This window comes from Haliotis rufescens, unplaced genomic scaffold (assembly GCF_023055435.1).
Source record: "Haliotis rufescens isolate VD_foot unplaced genomic scaffold, xgHalRufe1.0.p SCAF_17, whole genome shotgun sequence".
NCBI lineage: Eukaryota > Metazoa > Mollusca > Gastropoda > Lepetellida > Haliotidae > Haliotis > Haliotis rufescens.
In genome coordinates, this window is record NW_025963857.1 from 8,008,625 (window position 1) to 8,028,895 (window position 20,271).

Below are 20,271 nucleotides of genomic sequence, written 5' to 3' on the forward strand. Positions count from 1 at the left end.
GGGGGACGAGTCTTCGAAAGTTCTTGCAAGTTACAGAAAGGGGAGAGTGGTGACGAATGTTCTTACCTGTATATGACATAATAAATGTTATTTTTGTATCATGTGATCTACGCTCGCTAACCCATGTAAAAATCAGTACATGAAAGCCCGCGTATCTTATTCCATATCAGGACGTTGTTCATCCTGGAGACATTTTACGTTTAATCTAATCTCACATTTGGCTCGAGCTCTGTTGGGTACTGACAACACAATGACTGGTCCCATGTACGCCAAATCACGGGATCACGTGATCGTGGTGGGTCATGTGACAGCCCAACTTCTTAATCGCAGCACAGTTTTATTTATAGACAGCATATTGACCCAGTTACAAACAGTTTGCTGTGGCTCCCTGATCGTGCGATGTGGAGACATCAATATCACACTTACAGCCACCACAATATTGAAACCCTAGGGAGTGAAATCTAAAAACTGCGAAACGCTGCCAATGATATATGAAGTTTTCACAACCATCTGACTTTTTTTTAGCGGGGAACAGCTGTAGCTAAGTGCGAGAACTTGTATGAACACTGGCATGTGCAGGTTTCCGATCTAACGAAGAAGTATAAGATTAACCATGACAGAACCAACAACTAACGGTACCGACTTTCCGGACAGTAACCATGCAATGATGACAGACAAAAGTGATGTGAAAAGAAGAAAATCTTCTGTCAAGGTTACGGTAGAAAACCAGGAAGAGCCGAAACTCAAAAGATCAATTGGTTTGTTCTCAGCTACGACAATGTTGATAGCCAACACAGGAGGAAATGGCATATTCATAGCGTCCACTGCTATCCTGTATTATGCAGGGTCTCCAGGCTTTGCCTTGGTTCTGTGGGTTGTGTCAGGATTGGTAAACTTTGGCCTGTCAGGCTGTTTTACGGAGGTCGGGCTTTTACTGCCAAAGGCTGGCGGGCCGTACTTCTACGTCATGCAAGTGTTTGGTTCTCTGCCGGGGTTTGTGGTCTTGTGGGGATTTCTGTGGATGATAATGGCACCGGCATGGGCACTTGGGGGATACACAGCGTCCCTTTATATCATCAAACTAGCTTTCCCTGGCTGTACACCTCCAGATGTGGGAGTGAAGCTGCTTGCTGCTGCATTATTAGGTAATACTTCAATCAACTTCCATTCAAAGTACAGTGATTTCCTCTGTCCAGTGCAGAACCAGGTTAGAATTGGTCTTCAGCAACCCATGCTCGTGGTAAGAGGCGACTAACGGGTTTGGGTCCTCCAAAGACGTATATACAATCTATTTACGTCTTTTGGTAGTCAGGCTCGCTTACTTGGTACATCGCTGCATGTCATCGTATTCCATTTGTGTAGATCGATGCTCATGATGTCAATCGCTTGATTGTTTGGTCCAGACTTTATTATTTACAGACCGATGTCATATAGCTGGAATATTGCTGAGTGTGGCGTTATATAACAAGCAAACACCAGGTGGACACTGAACAGTATGCAGGAAAGACAATGAGTTCTTGTCATGCTTGTCAATGTTAAAACAGTCCGTTGAATTAGACAATGATTTTTGCTCATTGGCCTCGTGAAAATATGTAAGTCAGAAGTCAAATCACGCATATATATGCCATATTTAAGTAAAGCTGTTTTCACGCAGATGGGTACTTGTGAGGGCTGTTACGATTCACGGTGAATCAAACCGTATCCATTCATTATTCACGGTCACTAGAATCAAATATTTATGACCCTTAACCCTTAAAATATCCTTGAGAACATATGCACAGATTTCTTCAAAGACAACACTCTTTTTATATTTAATTTGACGGTATTTTAGTCACAGACTGTCGCATTTGAGCAGATACTCATACCTGGATAAGTGCAGTATATCAGGTATATCACTGTATATTAAATTAATAATTAATTGTCAAATAATTTATTTTGTTATTGTTTCCCTGAATATCATAAATAATATATCAACTGCTGACTTGTTATAGTATTCGTGAATAAATATTCATAATCATAACCCTATATTTGTGATACAAATCATATTCGCCTAATAGTGTATTCATTGCATCCTTAGTACTTGTTATGGCGAAAGTTAAAGGGTTGTCTCCCTTCAGTTGACAAAAACTGACATGATTTGTAACAGGTGCCCACAGAGGATGAATTCGGGTGAATGAATTGCTCCTCACTTACACTGAAGATATCGTGGCTTAGGTCCATACTCTGTATAAATGTATGGTCCCCATAACTGACGGTGAAGACATAGAGGCAGGGTCTGGTATTAACATAAATGTATGGTCCCCATAACTTACAGTGAAGACATAGAGGCCAGGTCTGGTATTAAGATAAATGTATGGTCCCCATAACTTACAGTGAAGACATAGAGGCCGGGTCTGGTATTAAGATAAATGTATGGTCCCCATAACTGACGGTGAAGACATAGAGGCCGGTTCTGGTATTAACATAAATGTATGGTCCCCATAACTGACGGTGAAGACATAGAGGCAGGGTCTGGTATTAACATAAATGTATGGTCCCCATAACTGACGATGAAGACATAGAGGCCGGTTCTGGTATTAACATAAATGTATGGTACCCCTAACTTACAGTGAAGACATAGAGGCCGGTTCTGGTATTAACATAAATGTATGGTCCCCATAACTTACGGTGAAGACATAGAGGCAGGGTCTGGTATTAACATAAATGTATGGTCCCTATAACTTACCATGCTTACAGTGAAGACATAGAGGCCGGTTCTGGTATTAACATAAATGTATGGTCCCCATAACTGACGGTGAAGACATAGAGGCCGGTTCTGGTATTAACATAAATGTATGGTACCCCTAACTTACAGTGAAGACATAGAGGCCGGTTCTGGTATTAACATAAATGTATGGTCCCCATAACTTACGGTGAAGACATAGAGGCAGGGTCTGGTATTAACATAAATGTATGGTCCCTATAACTTACCATGCTTACAGTGAAGACATAGAGGCCGGTTCTGGTATTAACATAAATGTATGGTCCCCATAACTGACGGTGAAGACATAGAGGCCGGTTCTGGTATTAACATAAATGTATGGTACCCCTAACTTACAGTGAAGACATAGAGGCCGGTTCTGGTATTAACAAAAATGTATGGTCCCCATAACTTACGGTGAAGACATAGAGGCCGGGTCTGGTATTAACATAAATGTATGGTCCCCATAACTTACGGTGAAGACATAGAGGCCGGTTCTGGTATTAACAAAAATGTATGGTCCCCATAACTTACGGTGAAGACATAGAGGCCGGTTCTGGTATTAACATAAATGTATGGTCCCCATAACTTACAGTGAAGACATAGAGGCCGGTTCTGGTATTAACATAAATGTATGGTCCCCATAACTTACAGTGAAGACATAGAGGCCGGTTCTGGTATTAACATAAATGTATGGTCCCCATAACTTACAGTGAAGACATAGAGGCCGGTTCTGGTATTAACATAAATGTATGGTCCCCATAACTTACAGTGAAGACATAGAGGCCGGTTCTGGTATTAACATAAATGTATGGTACCCATAACTTACAGTGAAGACATAGAGGCCGGGTCTGGTATTAACATAAATGTATGGTACCCATAACTTACAGTGAAGACATAGAGGCGGGTCTGGTATTAACATAAATGTATGGTCCCTATGTCTCCGATGTAACAGGAGGCGTCAGGAGATAGCATATTACCAGTTACATTTACGTGAAACCTCCATAGTGTAGTTGATAGAGCATCTGCCCAGAGCAGAAAGTTGGTGGGTTAGATACCCTGGCTGGGTCGAACCTAAAGGTGTTAAAAGTTACCTTACCTAGCACTCTCCATTAAAGCTATAAAGCAAGGACTGCCTGGCTCGGAGTCCGTATAATGTGTCCGAGTGGTACGTGTATCCATATTAATCTGTGGCTTGGTATCTCAGTGAGCTAGCGCTATAATCCAGCAGAAGTCTGGACTAGTACAAGCAGCCACAACACACACGTGAATGCACATCACTGTATAAGTGCAATAATCTTGAACAGAACGTTAAGCCCCATTTCACCTCTCCTCTCCTCACATTAACACGTAATTTACAATTTAATTTCAATGAGTTCTATGAGTAATACTGTACCCATTATCTCATTATATTTACCATGTTTACCATGTTTACCATGTTTACCATGTTTACACATTTGGATAAAAAGACCTATTGTCTGAAAACACTGACCAAGTTTACGCATGACTTTGCAGCATAAGCAAGTTTGTTTGTCTTCTATATTATATACCACGATGGAGATCCATCAGATGCTTAATTATTTCCTGGATTACACTTACGTCAGGATGTGATCACACAGTTAAAATTATAAATGACATGTTTTATATTTGAAGGACACACTTAGAAATCATATTTGTTTCACAATAATAGATTAACACCATTTGTAAACTACCTCATGAGAATAGTTTACTTTCATTTTATTTTGATAAGACATAATTTAGAATAATTTACTCTCATTTTATTTTAATATGCGATTTAAACATGTTGAAAGTTAATATTCTTATTATTATTAACTAAATCCAAACACAATCAGCCATCTTTCAAAAGCTGACATCCATTAAAGCCTCTATTGCGATTCATACAGTATATTACAAGTTATTTTGGTGTTAAGACGAGAATAATAACAGTTTTGAAATGTTAAACAAAACAGATTCTGTAGTATTTCGCGTTCTGGCAATAAGTGCCACAAATTTCACAGTGCCCTTGAGCCTATATTTTTCTGTCTTTTAAGATCCCATCTTTGATTTTTTAAGTTTTAAACCAAATGATTAAGAATTGTGATTCATCTACAGCAAAAAGAATATCAACTTATGAAATAGAAGTACTGAAACGGGATACGAATTGTATTGCACTCATATTATCGGGATATATATCGTATGGCGATCCCCCCGTATTGTTATAAACTACACAAAAATTACTGCCGCTATAAATATCATGAATGCAAAAACCTGAGAACTCTATCTCGAAATTTCGTGCATGAAGCTTATTTAATGATCCATGTTGTAGCCTCATGAGATTTCATTTAGCATGCTGAAAACATTAAAAACTGCTGAAATAAAAATGATTCAAGCCTTACAAAAATAAATCGTAAACATACTGAAGGTGTTAAAGTACCGTATTCGACGTAATAACCGCCCATGGCGCTCTCAAAATTAGAACTAGGGGGCTTTTATTAGAATATAATTTTGGTGAAAGAGTTGAAAGATCGTAAAGTTTGTGGTTTATGCTGACAGGCTGAAATGATACAAAAGAAAAGTCTGTGTGTATTATACATGAAAAATACATTTTTCCAGAATTTAATTGCCCGTAATTAAGGGTGCATATAACACACAAGTGAGTATTATACACGAATAAATAAGTCGTGTACATTGATCAATCGGAAGGGTGCTAATTGGGTTTGTTCACTAGCCAATATATTAACAAATATCGCCTCGGGCGCTTATTAGAGCGGGGCGCTTATTACGTCGGATACGGTAATTGATTATTCAGAAGTTGACATGTGGCTTCTGAAATCTTCAACATAACAGGTGTTGCCCCCAGTAAATATGGTAACCAGGTATCGTGACTGAGAGGCTTATGCTTCTGGCATGTATGTCTAGTGTCCATCGTAGACATATACTCACCGCCAAGTGAAACATGAGCCATAGAAACATATAGAGCAGTATGTATGTTGAGGACTGATGTTTCCAATGTGTACCACTTGATGACAAAACAAACAATCAGTCAAGTGTTACCACAGTGTCTTTATTCTTATCATGATATGCTGCACATGATTTCCAAACTTTACACGCTAATGACAAAGACAAATGGTGCATCTTGAGTCCTGGATCTAAGCCGTCACATGTGAGCATTGGTTCATGCAGCATTACAGTATGGTCGTTTGTGCATCGAACCAATCAATTTCTCTTAAATATGAGAAATTCTTCATATATTAACCATGTTTGGTATTTTGTTTCTTTTGGCTGTGACTACCGGTATATGTTGCTCAGAAATCGCTGCACTGATGAAGCTGAAACTTCACCTGCTTGTTCCCATCAATCATAATACCCCAGTTTGTTCAAGATGTTCAGACTTGCTTTTCAATATGGCTGCCATGGCAGACATATTACTGTTTGTGGCCATAACTTAGCCATGGTGACTTGCATTTTACTGAGTAAAGGACCCATAAAGAAGACGAGGCTTACTAACATTAATGCATACAATGCACTGTAAGATGCCTCTCGGTTTTGACCTGAATAACAGTGTTTCCCAGTTGCCTGCCTTATATAAGGGCACTTAGTATGAAATCCTATGTAAACCCTGAAGAAATATAAGGCAGAACAAATAAAAAGTCGAAATAGTATAATTGAGGAGAAATATATGAGGGGACTGACACGTTTTTGTTTTTGGTTCTTGTAAGTTGCTCATAAACCAGATTGAAATGTGTAATTGCTTCTGAATGATCTCATTAGCAGTATTCTATATTTTTTAAAGAAATATGAGTTGCTCATGTCAAATTGACTGGTGCCCGGTGGAGTCCACTCCTGTATAAGAGGGGGGACAAAACATGCAAGTCTTTCATCATAACTTGCCAGCTACCTAAGCTGTGCATTCAGTTCCAAATTCAATTTAGGCCGGTTAAATCTACAGGAAACCTACCTTCCTCTACATTGAAAACACAGCATGTTTATCTCCTAATTGTTTAAGACAATTCTAAATTATAACCATGATGTCTGCTAAGCATTGTCGATACATAATGTATCTCAGACCCAAGAGAGAATAAGTAAGAAAATATCATACTCAAATCCAGAGTGATTTGGCAAGTCTATATTGCCATAGCATTATTCTGGGCTCCATTTGGATTTTATTTTCTAATATTCTGAAAGTAGGTCAAACCTCTTGTCCTCATGACAAAAGAGGTTGGATACATCAACACTGTTTAAGCTGACATAGTATCGGTATCAGTCGTCATATAACTCAATGCTACTGAGAACACAGATAGCATGTGTTTGTTTAGACCGACATCCACCACCTCACCGACTGCACGTACTTGTGGTTTAGGACTAATTTCTGATACATATCCCATTTCATTATCTGTGCACAGATATGTATGCCTCATTAAAACCTGTTAATGATCACCAACAGTAGATAAATGGGCATGCACCAAAACAGCTCGTCATTGTCTCATCCTTGAACACGTTGAAAACAGGTGTTTCAATTACGTCTAATTTGGTACTTTTATGTTGATGGAAATTTTCCACGTTTCATATAGATTAAAGGAGATCCGCACAGTTTGTATTTTTGATTATTTAAAATAATAATTTGTGATGAATTGGGTATTCCAATAACAGGCACCTGTGAAGATCCAGGTTAGAACAGGTCTTGGGGCGTTTGGGTAGTCAAGTGGTTAAAGTGTTCGCTCGTCACGCCGAAAACCCGGGTTCCATTCCCGACATGGGCACAATTTGTAAAGCCCATTTCTGGTGTCCCCTGCCGTGATTTTGCTGGAATATTTCTAAAAGCGGCGTAAAACCATACTCACTCACTAGAACAGGTCTTCAGCAACCCGTGCTTGCCGTAAAAAACGACTATGCTTGTCATAAGAAGCGACCTACGGGATCGGTGGTCAGGCTTGCTGACTTGGTTGATGTATGTCATCGTTACCCAATTGCGTGGATCAATGCAATGACAATCACTGGATTGTCTGGTCCAGACTCGATTATTTACAGATGGACGTCATATAGCTGGAATGTTGCTGATTGCAGCATTAAACAACAAACAAACAAACAATCCAACAACAGGCATGTTCAGTACGTCTGATACAGGTGATGGTTGTTGTCATGGATCAGGTGTTCCAGCAGTGTTACCCTGACCTAGTGCTCACTCACTGCTCCCTCAAGTCCCGGGAATATGTAAAGTATGGATAAACAGAAGCTACCGTATTCGACGTAATAAGCGCCCTGTTCTAATAAGCGCCCACAGTGACATTTGCTGATATATTGGCTAGTGAACAATCCCAATTAGCACCCCTTCCGATTGATCAATGTACACAAGACTTATTTATTCGCGTATAATACGCACTCGTGTGTTATATGCACCCATAATTATGGGCAATTAAATTCTGGAAAAATATATCTGTCGTACATAAACATTTTAGGCTGTCAGGATAACCATGAAATTTATTTTTCAACCAAAATAATATTCTAATAAGAGCCCCCTATTTCTAATTTTGAGAGCGCCCTGGGCGCTTATTACGTCGAATACGGTATTCCCAACTAAAGGCCCACGAAACCTACAGCCTATGTGGGGTACAGGCTAGGGCTGGGACGAGTCCAAATTTACTACCAGGGTACCCACCACACTATTAACCGACCCTACCCGCTATATGTCTCAAGACTTTGGTGTAAAAAGTCTGATTGGGAATAGTTTGACCGTAGCCCTGGTAAAATGTATTTAGATACACGTATAAAACGATCTGGTCATGCATACACTGAAGTTGACTGAAGTTTTATGTTTATTCAAACCTATAAAGGTCAGAAGGAATGGGTGCATAATCAGAAAGAAATAGAGTTTTAGATATTTTTTGTCAATAAACAATATATCACGTGACTAACCACGGGTCCGGGTAGTCCTGTGGGTACCTGGGTCGTACTCAGTACCCACCCATAAATTCAGTGGTGGTGGGTTAACATGTCTGCAAATATTTCATCTGACAAAATCCGACCAAAACATTTTGGTGTTTTTACAGTTCAAGTTATGCTAAAAAACAGCTCTTGGTGCTGTGTTTGTACTCTAAAATCATCACGATCGTAGACTGAAACACATGAAAGATTATTCCTGTTCAAAAATCTTCCTGGGTGTATTGGTGTTGCGCCACTACTTCTGGTGTTTTAATAAAGTTAATGAATTGTAGAATATTTGTATCCTTTTTCTTTTGTATCCCCTTTCATAATTATGTCTCCAAATGTAAGAAATTAATGTTTTCCTACATTTAACTTTTGAAGTGCTCCCTTTAAATGAAAAAAAAACAGCTATTGGAACAGGGGTCAGATGTGCTGCTATTCAAGCACATTCAAGCACATACAAACTCATGTCCTCACTCTCCATCCCTGGCATGTGTGAGTGATGGGCTATGTGTGTTATAAACTAGGAACACTCAAGATGGTTGAGTTCACAGCTAGAATCATAAGTGTATGGTCCCATCAACAGTTGTCACTCCCAGGTGACAGGATTATGAGGATGAATACCTTTTAGGCTTTGTAGTTTGATATCTTCATCCCAGCATCACAAATGGGGCCTTTTCATTGTTTCAGAAAGTGTTCTACATTTCCCCAAATAAATGGATTCATTACCATGTTAATAGGACTAAATTATTTTGCAGCAGAGAGCTGATGACTGACCAATCGTGTAATGATTAAGAGGTAAACAGTGGTGAAAATACTTCAATTAAATAATTCATTCAACTAGGGCTTCAATACTCTTTTCTTTCTCATTTACAAACTTGCAAATAAATCTTGTACAAGCTGCAGCAGTAAGTCAAAAACATATTGTGTCGCTAACAAAATCCCAGCCAAATATACTAGTTTTTTACTACTCCAAAGAAGTTACGAAGACCCAATTCTTTCGTATTACTATATTTAATCCATCTTCCCAAGGCAAGGGAGTTAACTGACTGTAAAGTCCAGTTTCCACCCTCGCCGAACTAGACTGGAATTATGGAGTTATGTTTTGGCTGTTCTAACGAGTCTATGCATAGTCCAATCAAAATCCCATAACAAAATCAAAATCCGGTGCGTAACCTGATGTGCAGATATTGGTCATTTGCAGGATTCGCAAAGCATGTGTACCATCAACTTAGGGTCAACAGATATTTTCCAAATCGTTTCATGTTATTTTTCAAGGTGCTCATTTGATTTGATGCACCTCACTAAGAAAGACCTGTTTTATTACAATATACAACTTGATTATTGATCAGATCGTCTCACTCGGGGCCGACATTTTGTTTGAAGCAAATGCAAGTGATAGAGGTTGAATCTGATTGGTCAATGGGAAGGACATAGAAGGGACATAACTGGTAATAGCCACTGGTGGCGCTACAATCGAGCCTAGAAATTCCAGCCTAGTTCGGCAAGTGTGGAAACTGGACTTTTATAGTTAGCTAATGCCCGTGCCTTGGGAAAATTTAGTTAATCTGGCATAGCTTGACATAGTTACAATAGTTATATGAAAGAATCAGGTATTCTTTCACTTTTTTAAAGTAGTCTATATTATCTTTGGTCCCTGAGACAGTTATGTGAGCATCAGTCTGGTAGATGGACCTGATGGTTTAGAACAGAAAAATTCTATAACAAACTGCTGTCAGCAGGGATTTATCTACACCTGCACAGAGGCCGATTTATGGCCCTAAGTCTGCAGCAAATGTCAGTAATAATTCCCAGGTTGGAACTACCGGTGAACATTTCCAAATTCATGTTACAATGTATTAATTGGGCTAGGACAAGTCCAAATTTACTGCCCGGGTACCCACCCCAGTATTACCCGACCCAACCCTCGTACCTGTCTCAAGGGGGCGGTCAGGTAGCCTAGTGGTTAAAGCGTTCGCTCGTCACGCCGAAGACCCGGGTAGAATGTGTAAGCCCATTTCTGGTGTCCCCCGCCGTGATATTGCTGGAATATTGCTAAAAGTGGCGTAAAACCATACTTACTCACCTGTCTCAAGAGTTGGGTACATAGTGTCCATTTGGGAATAGTTTGACCGGAGCCCTGGCAAAAACTTTTTACATACACGTATAAAAATATCTGGTCATGCACACACTGAAGTTTTGTCTTTATTCAAACATATAAAAGTCAGAAGGAATGGGTGCATAGTCAGAAAGAAATGCGAACATTAGTGACTTGTAGTGTCACCACACAGAGTTCTGTATAATTTTTGTCATTCAAAAATATATCACGTGACTAACCACAGGTCTGGGTAGTCCTGTGGGTACCCATGTTCTACTCAGTACCCACCGGGCCCGAGATCCCGAGTTACCCGTCCTAGCCCTAGTATTAATATATATAACTAATAACTGATTTTATAGCTTTGTAGAAGTAACCTGTATTCACTTATCAGCGGTAGAAATTAACAGTTTTAGTCCACCATGTCCACTAGACCTTATGATGATAACATATAGCAAAACCCTTGAAAATGGCAAATTACTACTAGTCCTTATGATACCTTAACTATTAGGCAGTTTGGCAAGGACTACAGGACTAGTGCCAATTTCTAACGCTGCTTATAACAAGACCAACAAATAGGAACAGGTTTTAATGCTTTGTTTTATGTTACGTATGTACAAACTTTTAAACATTCCAAATTTTGAACAAAATAATAATTTTTCCCAATTTATTTTCCGTGATAAATCTCTATGCCAGGACAAGCTAGGACCACTGAAATCATTTGTGGACATGTCTGTTCTTGTGTTCTCATTGATCTGATTCCTATTGATTGTCCTATTGTCATGATTGGCAGACATTGCACTGATTCTGATGAGAGTACCATTATTGCCTGAAATTGGCATATCTGCTCTCTGCCTTTGTCAAGGAGATAGGATTCAGTGTGGGTCTGGACTACAGTAAGTGCTGAAGGGCATGAGGATGCAAGATGCCTCGTTAACATGATGAATAGTATGGCGTGGCGTGGCAGTGGCAGCCTGTCTGTAGTATGTGTACCCCCTTGGAATATCTTCATCATTTGACATACATTGTCCATGATGACCTGTAGTCACATGGTGACCTACATTCCTAGATTGTATGTACATATGATAAGGTCGTGAGCTCAACTGGTCTGGTGAACTTCAAGTATATTGAATATAATGTATGCACGCTTGTGTTTCCACAAGGAAATTTGATTACGAAATAAATAAGCTAATGAAAGATTTAGTGTTTCGCTATATGTTTTATGCTTTAGTATTTACACTTCATTATTGATATCATATGGGGCATGGGTTGCCCAGTCGTCTAAGGCACCGCGATTCACTGTGCAGAGTTGCGTCCCTTGGGCATGCCACAAACCTATGATTGTGGGTTCGAATCCCGGTTCGCCCCGATTATGTTTCTAGGTTTGTCAGTACCCGTGCTCTTTGGTTTCACCGAAGAGGTAAACGTCTGAGACCTGCATCCCTCCTGGCTTTCCTCCCACATTAAGCTCACACGCTGCGATATAACTGGAATACTGTTAAAAGTGGTGTTAAACCTCACTCACTCACTCACTCACTCACTGATATGCATGTAACTATTGTATTGAATTGAACATGTTGAACCCATTATTACAATTTTAATAAGCAAATGAAAGATCTCGTGTTCAGCTATATTTTGAACATGTTGAATACTCAGTTGTATTAACACTCAAGTATTGATATGAATGTAGCCATGAGGTGGAATATTTTTTCCATTATCATTCCTAATAACCATTATCACACATATATATATATTCTGAGTGGTATTACGCAGCTATACACAATATCTTTGCATTCTTCATAAATAGTTTAAATTTGGTGTGATGCTGATATCAGCTGAGAATATTACCAATAACTGTTGATACATTTATTGTAATAACTAACCAATATTTGCACATGTTAGCGATTCTTCATGCAGATCAAGGTGATTGGTCAGTTGAAGCGCTATGCGGTGATATGACGTCCCATTGCTTCACAGTCAAGAACATTAACATCATCCATTGTTTTTGACAACCAACTTGACAACATTTTCCTGATTATGTGATCTGAACAGGTTGACTTCAGTGTAGTCAGTGTCTCTTAGGGCAGGGACGGGTAACTCGGGTAACTCGGGTACTCGGGTCGGGTGGGTCCTCAGTAGGACATCGGAACCACACAACTACCTGGACCCGTGGTTAGTCACGTGATACACTGTCTAACGACATTAACAATAAAACTCCATGGTTACACAACAAGTATTGCTGATATTCACATATCTTTCTGACTTCGCAAGCTTATATATGTTCGAGTAAGGATAAAGCATCTATCAACTTCAGTGTGTGATCAGATTGTTTTATACGTGTATCTAAATAGTTTTTGCCAGGGCTGTGGTAAAACAATTCCTATTCGGCCATTTTGTACCCAACTCTTGAGACCTATAGCAGGTGCCCAGGTAGGGTAATAGGGGGTCGGGTCCCCACTCCCCAGGTAGTACTAGTGTCTCTGGGGATGGACATTTCTTGTTTTTTTCTTCATTTTCTTTCTTCAAAAGGACAATGAGTAACAAACAAAATAACCTGCTATTACTTCGAGGCCCGGGTTCGATTCCCCACATGGGTACAATGTGTGAAGTCCATTTTTAGTGTCCTCTTCATAATATTGCTGGATTATAGCTAAAAGAGTAATCCAACCAAACCAAACCAAACCAAACTCACTCACTCACAATGCAAAAGGTGCAATACGTGCTTAAGGCTAGGGTCTTACACAATTCATTTTCTATGTTCGCCCAGATCCGTAATTCCTAGGCGTCAAATCTTTGGTGGACTAAGACTCACAAGATGGAATCCTCCTTGAAAGCCAGACAGTGGACGAATAATAAAAGTGATACTTTCTACAAATGTTCTCAACCCCATGGTGATTCCAGGTTACTGGTCTCTTAGGGTGCGCGGTATTAGGGTATATCGGTAAATTGAGGTTTATTCTTTCCACAATATATATCACAATATCATGATTTAATCCTCGGTTTATTGGGTTGATTTCAAATAGCAATTCTTTTCTTGTGTTTAATGTTATATACTTGCCAAATACATGTACCTTCGAAATGTTTTCGTAATTTTCTCATTCTGGTTGGTTGGTTGGTTGGTTGGTTGGTTGGTTGGTTGGTTTGTTGTTTAACTCCGCACTCAGCAATGTCCCAGCTATATGACAGCGGTCTGTAAATAATCGAGTCTGGACCAGACAATCCAGTGAATAATATCATGAGCATCGATCCACGCAATGGGATCGATGACATGCATCAACCAAGTCAGCGAGCCTGGCCCCCGATCCCGTTAGTCGCCTTTTACGACATGTATAGTCACCTTTTACGGCAAGCATGGGTTGCTGAAGACCTATTCTATCCCGGCGTCTTCACGGGCTTCTCATTCTGGAGTCCTTCTGTGGCAGTGGTGTAACACCAAGTCATCACTTTCCCAGAACGTGCAACCCTGCGTATTTATTGTTCCAGCATCTTGTTTTGTTCCGTTTTTGAACTTCTGCATTGATGTTTCAAATTGCTTCTGAATTCAAAATTTTTAATTATGCTATATATTGTGATATGTTCACAATACGGACTTGTGGATTGTACAATTTTGGGATACACTTTAAACATCCAATACCCATCCCTAGTCCCTAGCAACCTCGGCTGGTTGTAAATTTGACCAAATGCATTGGGTGGTCAGATTCAGTGACTTGGGTGATTTTGTGTCTTCAAAACTCCCAACTTCATGGGTCATTGCTCATAATAACAATCACTGGCTTGTCTGGTCCAGACTTGATTATGATGTAGCCAGAATATTGCAGAGTGCAGAGTTAAACACACACATGTTTTGAAATAAGTGTTTTCTTCTCCACATTGGTACACTTGCATTCACTTGTGGTAAGTCTATGCTATTATTGCGTATGAGTGAGTTGGGTTTTATCCGGCTTTGAACAGTATTCCAGTTTTATCATGGCATATCAGCTTAATGTGGGAGGAAAGCCCCAAGTGATACAGGTCTCGGACGTTAATTTATAAGAATTGACTTCAATATATTTGCATTTATCATGTTTATGGAGATATAACCATAAAATCTAGTGTGTGCACTTTGCACTATTGCAGATTAACACAGTTTGAACACCAGTTTCTATGTTTATACCTCCATAAATGCATGTCATCGCTCCCAATTGCATGGATCGATGCTCATGATATCAATCACTGGATTGTCTGGTCTAGACTCGATTATTTACAGACCGCTGTCATATAGCTGGAATAATGCTTTTTGACTACCATCTAGTCTCTGAAATGAACATGTTTTACAGAAATAAACAGTTGTTTAATTATCTTTAAATATCATAAAAAGAAACCTGAGACTTTCTTCATTGTATTGGATATTTTTGTTTCAGGGTCTGTATGCCAGACTATCACGCCTGCACTGTCTTGTATATGTTTCAAGGGTCTTCCTGCATGTTTCAGTGATTCTGATGTTCCTGAACTGCCTCTACATGAAGGTCGTCACCAAGTTCCAGTCCGTCCTGAGTTCATTAAAGGTGATAGCCATGCTCATCATCATCATCGGGGGGATGTACAAGCTGAGCGACAGTAAGTCTTGCTGTGAATATCACTCCTCTCAGATGAAGGTCATGTTCATGTTAGTTTGTGTAGTGCCGCAATATCCCAGCTCTGTGACAGTAGTTTGTGTAGTGCCGCAATATCCCAGCTCTGTGACAGTAGTTTGTGTAATGCCGCAATATCCCAGCTCTGTGACAGTAAGTCTTGCTGTGAATGTCACTCCTCTCAGATGTGTGTCATGTTTATGTTAGTTTGTGTATTGCCGCAGTATCCCAGCTCTGTGACAGTGGTCTGTAAATAATCAAGTCTGGTCCAGGCAATCCAGTGTAGTCAAGTATAGGTTACTCAGGACCTATAATCTTACCCAGAATCTCCACAGGGAGACAAGGACTTATATTCTTAACCAGAATGTCCACAGAGATTGTCATATCAAATCTGTATGATGGTTGTCCTTGAAAGGTGCCTGAAGTTCATGTGCCTAAATCTGTATGAAGGTTGTCCTTGAAAGGTATCTGAAGTTCATGTCCCTAAGTCTGTATGAAGGTTGTCCTTGAAAGGTATCTGAAGTTCACATCCCTAAGTCTGTATGAAGGCTGTCCTTGAAAGTTATCTGTAGTTCATGTCTTTAGATCTGTAAGAAGGTTGTCCTTGAAAGGTATCCAATCTCATTAAAATCAGATCTAAGTTCTCGCTGCCACTAAATAAAGATGTGAGGACATCCCATTATGGGTCACGTCAGACCGACCTTTCGCAAACTCCGCCCGACCAATGGAATTACTGACAAGAAGTCAACATTAGCCCATCAGAAAGCAGCTTTCTCGTTCTTTACGGCACTAATTTCAAACTGGCGACTACACTTCGAAACATATTTTGACAAATTCTCGAATGGCTAATATATGGTCTAGATTGTATAGATTTAGTCGTTTAGCCCGTAACTATCGTTCGGAATACCCCGTTTTACAGTTAATCGAGGTTGCATGATTAGAAATCACATTCTGACTGTCGCTTTCATGATCTGGTAAGGGACACTCGGATTGGTCGGATGAAAGGTCGTTCTGACGTGACCCCTAATGGGATGTCCTCAGATCTTTGTTTAGCGGCAGCGAGAACTAAGATCTGATTTTAATGAGATTGGAAAGGTATCTGAAGTTCATGTCTTTAAATCTGTATGAAGGTTGTCCTTGAAAGGTATCTGAAGTTCATGTCTTTAAATCTGTATGAAGGTTGTCCTTGAAAGGTATCTGTAGTTCATGTCTTTAAATCTGTATGAAGGTTGTCCTTGAAAGTTATCTGTAGTTCATGTCTTTAAATCTGTATGAAGGTTGTCCTTGAAAGGTATCTGAAGTTCATGTGCCTAAATCTGTATGAAGGTTGTCCTTGAAAGGTGCCTGAAGTTCATGTTCCTAAATCTGTATGAAGGTTGTCCTTGAAAGGTGCCTGAAGTTCATGTTCCTAAATCTGTATGAAGGTTGTCCTTGAAAGGTATCTGAAGTTCATATTCCTAAATCTGCATGAAGGTTGTCCTTGAAAGGTGCCTGATGTCCATGTCCTTAAATCCAGCGTTAGAAATTGGCACTAGTCCTATAGTCCTTACTAAACTGCCTAAAAGTAAAGGTATCCTAAGGACTAGTAGAAATTGGCCCATTTTAAGGGTTTTGCTATATGTTATCATTATAAGGACTAGTGGACAAAAACTGTTAGTTTCTAACCCTGATTAAATCTGTATGAAAGTTGTCCTTGAAAGGTAACTGAAGTTCATGTCCCTAATGCTGTATAAAGGTTGTCCTTGAAAGGTACCTGAAGTTCATGTCCCTAAGTCTGTATGAAGGTTGTCCTTGAAAGGTGCCTGAAGTTCATGTGCCTAAATCTGTATGAAGGTTGTCCTTGAAAGGTGCCTGAAGTTCATGTGTCTAAATCTGCATGAAGGTTGTCCTTGAAAGGTATCTGAAGTTCACGTCCCTAAGTCTGTATGAAGGTTGTCCTTGAAAGGTATCTGAAGTTCATGTCCCTAAGTCTGTATGAAGGTTGTCCTTGAAAGGTACCTGAAGTTCATGTCCCTAATGCTGTATGAAGGTTGTCCTTGAAAGGTACCTGAAGTTCATGTCCCTAACGCTGTATGAAGGTTGTCCTGGAACATGGGCTTGAAGTTTATGTGTGAATGTCTGCTTGAAGGTTCCTCTAAAGTTTGTCCTTGAAAAACTTCCGAATTTATATCCTCTGTATTAAACCCTTGGCATCATGAACATCAGTGAGTTTATGTTTCAGAGAGATACAGGGAACAACTGCCTCTGTTCTGGGAAGGAACTACCACAGATCCGGGAAACATTGCTCTCGGCCTCGTGTCTGGCTACTTCTCATATGGAGGTTGGTGAGTCAATGAACACTGTTGCTGACATCATAACACTGATTGCATCATAACACTTTTGCTTACCGTATATATTTCTGTTTAATACACATTTTCTTACTTTTTGGACTTTAAAGTTAGGGTGCGTATTATACACAAGAACTAAATGTTACCACCTTTTCCTCAGCCAAGTGTGTAGCCATACAAAGGAACAGTATGACATTTTCATCAAATTATTTTGCTGTTGGCAAAAAAACTTCATCGCATCGCTTCAGATGAACAAACAAGAGATAACAAACTTTGTCAATGAAAATGTAAACTTTAACATCTCTAGACGTAATGATTTACCATTTTTAATGTATTAATTCTTATGCTAGGCATTGTTTTATATGCTGGGATTAAGATTATCTTGTGTAAACTAAGCCAGAAATAGCAAAAAGATGTACCCACATTTTCTCCCAATCTACCAGTTATTAAGTTAAAACATACCCAATAATATAAAAAAAATATTGTGATGCAATGATCAGAAAAACTATTATCTGAAACTATAAAAATTGTATCCTTATATGGTGTTATTTTAATTGCAGGTTTTACTATATATATTTAAAATAATAATAACCACAACAAGGGTTATGAGGTAGCACTTGGTTATTATATCCTAAACTGAAGTAGTCCTCTACACTATACATTCAATGAAGAAACCTAGGAACAAGTTAATTTTTTAACATTCTAACACATCATTGTCAATATTGTGCAGCCAATTCAGGAGTGCATCAAGTACATCACGATAATATCTTCTTGGGACACGATATACAAGCGACAAAAAGAACTCTTGTCATTACTTGTTTTATTACAATATAAGATCTTGATTATCGATCAGATCATCTTGACTGGGTGCCGCCATTTTGTTTGAAGAAAATGCAAGTGATATGAGTGAATAGGAGGGATGTAGAAGGTACATAACTCATAATAGCCACTGGTGGCACTACGATCGAGCCAGAAATTCCAGCCAAGTTCGGCAAGGGTGGAAACTGGACTTTTATGTCTTTTTTATCTGGGAAGATGGGGTAGGGTACCTGTGTAGTAAATTTGGACTGATCACAGCCCTGTTCTGTACCTGAATATTTAAATATCTGTTTGAAATATAATTGAAAAGTTTGTGCTGATGTTGCAGGCAGGTGATCACCATCTTGATGGAAGAGGTGAAGGACCCAATCAGGTGAGGCAGCTTGATCATGAGCCACTGAAGCAAGTTGCTTGGACTAAAGTTGGTTTGTTCTAAGTTTCATGTCCCTTTCATTGCAGAAATGTGCCAAGATCCCTGAGTCTGACTTTTGTAACTGTGATCATCCTGTACACTGTCACAAACTTCTCTTACTGTGTGGTGCTGTCCATGCCAGAGATGCTCGAGTCTAATGCTGTTGCTGTTGTAAGTATCGCTGTGTGCCTACATCAGAGATCCTAATCCTGTTGCCGTTAAAATTATCTGCCTTTACCTAAGCTATAGCTCCTCGAGTCTAATGCTGTTGCTGTTGTAAGTATCGCTGTGTGCCAACACCAGAGATCCTAATCCTGTTGCCGTTAAAATTATCTGCCTTTACCTAAGCCAGAGATTCTCAAGTCTAATGCTGTAGCTGTTGTAAGTATCGCTGTGTGCCAACACCAGAGATCCTAATCCTGTTGCCGTTAAAATTATCTGCCTTTCCCTAAGCTATAGCTCCTCGAGTCTAATGCTGTTGCTGTTGTAAGTATCGCAGTGTGCCAACACCAGAGATCCTAATCCTGTTGCTGTTAAAAGTATCTGCCTTTACCTAAGCCATAGCTCCTCGAGTCTAATGCTGTTGCTGTTGTAAGTATCGCTGTGTGCCTACATCAGAGATCCTAATCCTGTTGCTGTTAAAGGTATCTGCCTTTATCTAAGCCATAGCTCCCCGAGTCTAATGCTGTTGCTGTTGTATGTATCGCTGTGTGCCAACACCAGAGATCCTAATCCTGTTGCCGTTAAAAGTATCTGCCTTTACCTAAGCCATAGCTCCTCGAGTCTATTGGTGTTGTTGAGTGACTGGTTCACCCGAGCCCTGACTTTCAAATACATAGTTCTCCATGTATTATACCTTATAAGTATGGCAGTTGACTTGTTTGTTGTTGTAGACATTTGGGTATCACCTGCACCCAACTCTATCCGTGGTCATCTCGGTGCTGGTGGCTCTTTCCTGTGTCAGCACCCTCAATGTCCTCATCCTCGGACAACCCAGGTAGGCTAACCTACGTGCTGGAGGCAAGCTCAGCTGCCCAGTACATTTAGGAGATGGACCAATCATGTGTTAAATGTAGAGCTAGGTTACCTGTAGATTTAACCTTTGTACACCTAACCTAGATTATTATCTATCACATTAATTTATTCAACATAGTGTTTACGCTTCAACTGACATATTGTTCCGGTAGTTTTAATTTTAATGATCACATTATGCACGGCTTTAATTTTAAATAAATGCATATTTATCCATTTGCTGCTTGAGTTATTACAATCAGGCAGGCATTATTATCATGTGGATGTTGTATTTCAGCTATGTTTTCATGTTTCCAGTATTGTTTTTGCAGCTG

The 20,271-nt window shown here is 39.6% G+C and overlaps 1 protein-coding gene across 2 annotated transcripts in view; it reads left to right on the plus strand.

Annotated features, from left to right (window-relative positions):
* Window positions 1-332: 332 nt before the first annotated feature.
* The window catches only part of LOC124135276 (Y+L amino acid transporter 2-like), a 31,855-nt gene continuing 11,916 nt past the window's right edge, over window positions 333-20,271 (plus strand). Inside the window, exons 1-6 of one of the 2 annotated variants that reach the window (XM_048397497.1) lie at window positions 333-1,145; window positions 15,228-15,353; window positions 17,589-17,691; window positions 18,842-18,886; window positions 18,973-19,096; window positions 19,819-19,922. In XM_048397497.1, coding sequence (XP_048253454.1) covers window positions 614-1,145; window positions 15,228-15,353; window positions 17,589-17,691; window positions 18,842-18,886; window positions 18,973-19,096; window positions 19,819-19,922 — 1,034 coding nt within the window. In that variant the 5' untranslated portion in view covers window positions 333-613. The remainder of the gene's footprint in view (window positions 1,146-15,227; window positions 15,354-17,588; window positions 17,692-18,841; window positions 18,887-18,972; window positions 19,097-19,818; window positions 19,923-20,271) is intronic. The other variant, XM_048397498.1, reaches the window with a different exon arrangement.